Source organism: Pyxicephalus adspersus, chromosome 2 (assembly GCF_032062135.1).
Source record: "Pyxicephalus adspersus chromosome 2, UCB_Pads_2.0, whole genome shotgun sequence".
Taxonomy (NCBI): Eukaryota; Metazoa; Chordata; class Amphibia; order Anura; family Pyxicephalidae; genus Pyxicephalus; species Pyxicephalus adspersus.
Genome location: NC_092859.1, coordinates 74,280,402 through 74,284,988, shown reverse-complemented (window position 1 = coordinate 74,284,988; position 4,587 = coordinate 74,280,402). Strand labels below are relative to the sequence as shown.

Sequence of the window (4,587 nt, the reverse complement as noted above, 5' to 3'; positions counted from 1 at the left end):
AGTTGGGTACAGGTCTTTCACAACCATTTACCCTTCTGCTGGGATTTGTTTATCCAAGGAAAATACAAAGTGTAAGTTAGTACTTTACAGACAAACAAAAACCTTATTCTATCTCAAGCAAAATACTCATTTCATTGTTTTGGATTGAGAGGGAAGGGTTAAAAACCTCTGTTAGTTTCTGAGACTTTCCCTAAGTTCCTGTCATGCTAACATTTTACCATGTAGGAAGTCAAGGGAACTTTCAGATCACTACATAGTTGGGGATATCGCTTATTATCTGTTTTTTTCCCTATCCCTATTTTATTTGTGTAGTGGTCGTGTGCCTGTTTTCTCACTTTTCTTGTGGACCTACATTTTACTAAAGAAAGTGGAACATTTTGATAGTGTAACACACTTTCGAACCTGATGGGGTTTAACAATGCTCTATGTACTGTATCTGGGGTGGAAGCGTTGTCACCCTAAGCTTACAAAACTACAAATGCCTTCCCCTCGTCCTAGCTACATTACATAAGGGTTGTTCAGGCATTCACAAAAGAAAGCAGGGACAGCTGATGCCATTGTTTATAAATGTATGTACATTAAACTAAAAATTCAAAGAATAACATGATCAACATAATTTTAAAAAGTTGTAGAAAATATAAGAATCACTAAGTCTACTTCAGTTATCCCTCTGATTTAAGGGCTTGTATCTTCACTGTATCTATGATTATGTGCCAATGAGGACAATAAACAGGTCTTCCTTACTTTATCTTGATTACACAGGGGAGCAGAGAAATTGGTAAATAATAATTTACTGAAGATATGATTGGTCGTGCTTCCAGATTGGCTCACAGAAAATGCTGAGGATGCTTTATGTCTGGCAAAATCAATATGTATTTGCTGTACTTTCTAGAAATATTCTTAGCCTGAAGAAAAAAAAAACAATGCAACTAGATTTTTGGTTTTGGGCCTTAACATATTTTAGGGTACGTTGAGTAGATATTGTGGGCTCTTTTTATAAATCGGCGAATCTGGCATTCACTCAAACATCTACAGGGAATCAACTACTTCCATTTAAACACATGAATCTGGAAGATTCCAATGAAGGAATGTTAGATTTCCTGTTTTATAAATAGGCCTTAACATCACTGTTACTCTATGTGGCTACTATGCAGAGTTGACCTGTTCCCTGGAATTTGCTTTTAGCCCTGGCCTACAGAATTTGACCCTCCCCAGTGGTAAGCCTGAGTGTAACCCGGGGTAAAAAAAATCAAGCTGAAAGCGGTAACTCCAAGTCACAATCGGGGTAGTTAAAAAAGTAAAAAAATAAACACTTACCTGGTCCCATCAGTGTCCCCTGGCGTCCCCCAGTGTCCTGCCATCCTCTGGCTGCATCCTCTTCCTCGATCTGTCCCCCGGAGACTGCGCTGACGTTCCCCGTGAGTTCCGAGTGATGTCGAGGCGTACAGCCATTTCTAGGGGCGCGGTGGGAATTTCAAATGTCTTTGTATTGCATTCAATACAAAATAACTGTATTGAATGCAATACACTGAATTTATATGTCTGAGAGCAGTACATTGGTGTTCATGAAAATGTATTCATTCATTCATAAAATCATGGCTAAGATTATTAAAATTGTTTTTTTTTTTTATTTTAATATTTTGACATGATTTTGTGTTTCAAACCTAATTATACTCATACTATTATATTATACTGTAACTTTTTAGTCATATAAATCCAGACAGATATTAACCACCCAGGAGGTTAAAGTGTAAGCAGATCTACTCTATCTACCAGACTTTGCCAGTCCTAGTTTTTTATAGTTTTTTTTTTTTTTTTATAAAGCCAATGATTGAGATATTAAGAAAGCTGACAATGCTGTATTATTGGTAAGGAATACTATATGCCTGGTTGTGAAGCTGATTTTTTGGTGTCAGTAATTTCAGACACACGCCAGAAACAAGCATGCACATAACACAATTGTTGAAGATATGTTGTAAACTCATTCTGGCTCTGTGATCAGAAGGTATTAAAGGGAGAGGATCAGGACACCTGGACAAGAAGGATTTTTAAGGACCAGGTATGTTTGAGCAATGGCATATTCTTTGTAAAAGGTCAGCTTTAGGCATAATTGGCACTTAGCATACATATTATATACTTTTTAGAGACGTTCCTCTATATTTATCTGCAGTTTGTAATACTTAATCAAAGCATGCGGGATGTATTCTTTTATAAAATTTCCTACTTCAGTATAGCAATGGAACATAACTTTGTACATGCTTTACAATGATTTTTACAGGAGGCACTGGGGAGACAGTCACCCCTCTCCTATTCACCTCCACACACCTTGTAGGTTATGATTAGTGTTATACGTGGTTTTGCAATTTAGGACAGGGAGCGAGCTTTGCCCAGCTGAGTAGGAGAGGGGCTACTGTCTCCGTGGAGGTTGGCCTGCCACTTTGTGGAGGTTAAAACCTATGTTGCTTTTAAAATTTTGACAAAGTTTGTGATTGTGTAAAGATAATGTGAATTTATCTCCCTCAAGCAAAAAGTGTTATATCCCATGAAAAAGCAGATACAGTCAAAAACATGTAAACAATTTGGAAATATTTTGAGAACTATATGAACAAACCATTACTACATTAAAAAGGAGGCCATTTGAACCTAATATATGAACATTTCTAGCTATATCTCAATATAGAGGGACATAGATGGTTACAGGGATTTAAGGGTAAATGATAAATTTTAGGGAGTTGTCCAAGGAGGACATGTATTGACTGCTATGGATTTCCCATGTTTCGAAATAAAGTCCTCTCACTTTGTTGTGCTTATGAGACCTTAAGGGAAGACAAATTCCCCAACTGTTAAAAAACAACATCTTGGGAGACTGATTTGGGTCTCTCGCTCTCTATGGAGCAAAAAGAGAATATTCTTTATTGGACTCATAAAACATCCATCGCCAGTAAATACCAAGAAACTTGTTTCAAGGTAGTCTCGAGATGGTACCGCACTCCTGGGAAACTACACCAAATTTTCCCAGAGGTATCAGACCGTTGCTGGCGGTGTCAGACAGAGAAAGGTACGCTGCTACACATATTTTGGCATTGCCCCCTCTTGCGAAATTTCTGGGTCACTGTTCGGACTATTGTTCAACAGATGTCAGACCAAGATATCCCTGATGACCCGGCTTTTTCCTTCTTCAACATAATTTATTTTCACGGAAGGCATACAAAAGCTCGGTCATCAGACACCTTATTGTGGCTGCCATTTCTTGTATTGCTGCTTGCTGTCGAAATCCGGCTCCACCCACGATTGGATCATGGCTTGGCAATGAAATCCATCCTATGGAGGATCTTACCTCCTCTATGAGGGGCACTGGCAGGAAAGTGGCTCATACATGGTACTACTGGTCACAATTTATGCTTACTACCGAATAACGAGATCTTGCTTCCTCTAATTGAAATCTACGTATGGTTTTCATACTCACATTTTTCCCTTTGGGAGCGATCCCCCCTACTTTGTGAACTCTTCAGTCCACTCTTCCCCCCGTCCCTTTTCCCTTGTGTCCCAACCCCCCACCCCCCACATACCCTTTTGTTGTATTATTTAATTACAGTTCTTTTCCTTTTTCTTTTTATTATTACTTGCACTTTTTTTAATTGTCTTATTGTATTGTTGCACCAAGTGTGCACTACTATGGTTGGAATATTTTTTATGGTTGTCATATTAGTCGATGCCTGTATATTTGGTTTTATTCCAATCCTGTGATATCCTGTTCCCCCTTCCCTGTTTTTATTGTACCCCGGTAAAAATTTTAAATTAAGAATGTTTAAAAAAAAAGCTGATGGATTTTAAGCCATTCCTACCCTAAATCTAAAACCAAAAAAATGAAAGTTTTAGTTTTGGATATACTTCTTTTTTCCCCCTAAGACTCTTAAGCTCTGCTGCTACACAGACCTAACAATTATTTTCTGTATTTCATATTGTGATACTTACCAAAATAATCAGAAGTATAACATGAAAGTAACCATGAATGTTTTTCAAGTAGGCAAAACAGTTGGAGCTAGGCGCATTGCAGTTCATATGATGACACTTTGTGCCCCTAACACTAGGGATACCCATCATAATAAATGCATGCTATTCCTGTGTCTTTCAGCTGGGAACGGCTTCACCTGTGACACATGCAATATTGTTGTGAATTCTATAGCACAGTATGAGGCTCACATCAGTGGTATGGCCCACTTGAAGGTTTGAGTATTAGAAGAAGCAAAGTTGTACCATATCCTGCAGTAACACTAAGGAAAGTTTCTGTGAGATTAAAAATGTTCTGTAGCTCCAGCTGAAAGAGTAATATTTCCATTGAAAGATATTTTTTTAGGAATAAAAATTCCTTTCTTAAAGAAATCTTCCAAAGTCACACGCTGGAGAGAACTCAAATCATCTATTGAGTGATGGGGTATTTTCTTTTACAGGTTTATTTAATATCATTCAGTGTGTTGAGTTTTCACACATAAATATCCTGTAATGAAAATTGCTGTTCTGCGTATTAGTTTAACTTATCCCACTTGTAATAATGTGGAGTAACACCACAAGGTGGTCCCCTACACA

The 4,587-nt window shown here is 37.8% G+C and overlaps 1 protein-coding gene across 1 annotated transcript in view; it reads left to right on the top strand.

Moving 5' to 3' along the window:
* The window catches only part of ZNF346 (zinc finger protein 346), a 35,669-nt gene extending 31,436 nt beyond the window's left edge, over positions 1-4,233 (top strand). The window contains exon 9 of the mRNA XM_072399001.1: positions 4,136-4,233. Coding sequence (XP_072255102.1) covers positions 4,136-4,233 — 98 coding nt within the window. The remainder of the gene's footprint in view (positions 1-4,135) is intronic.
* Positions 4,234-4,587: the final 354 nt, after the last annotated feature.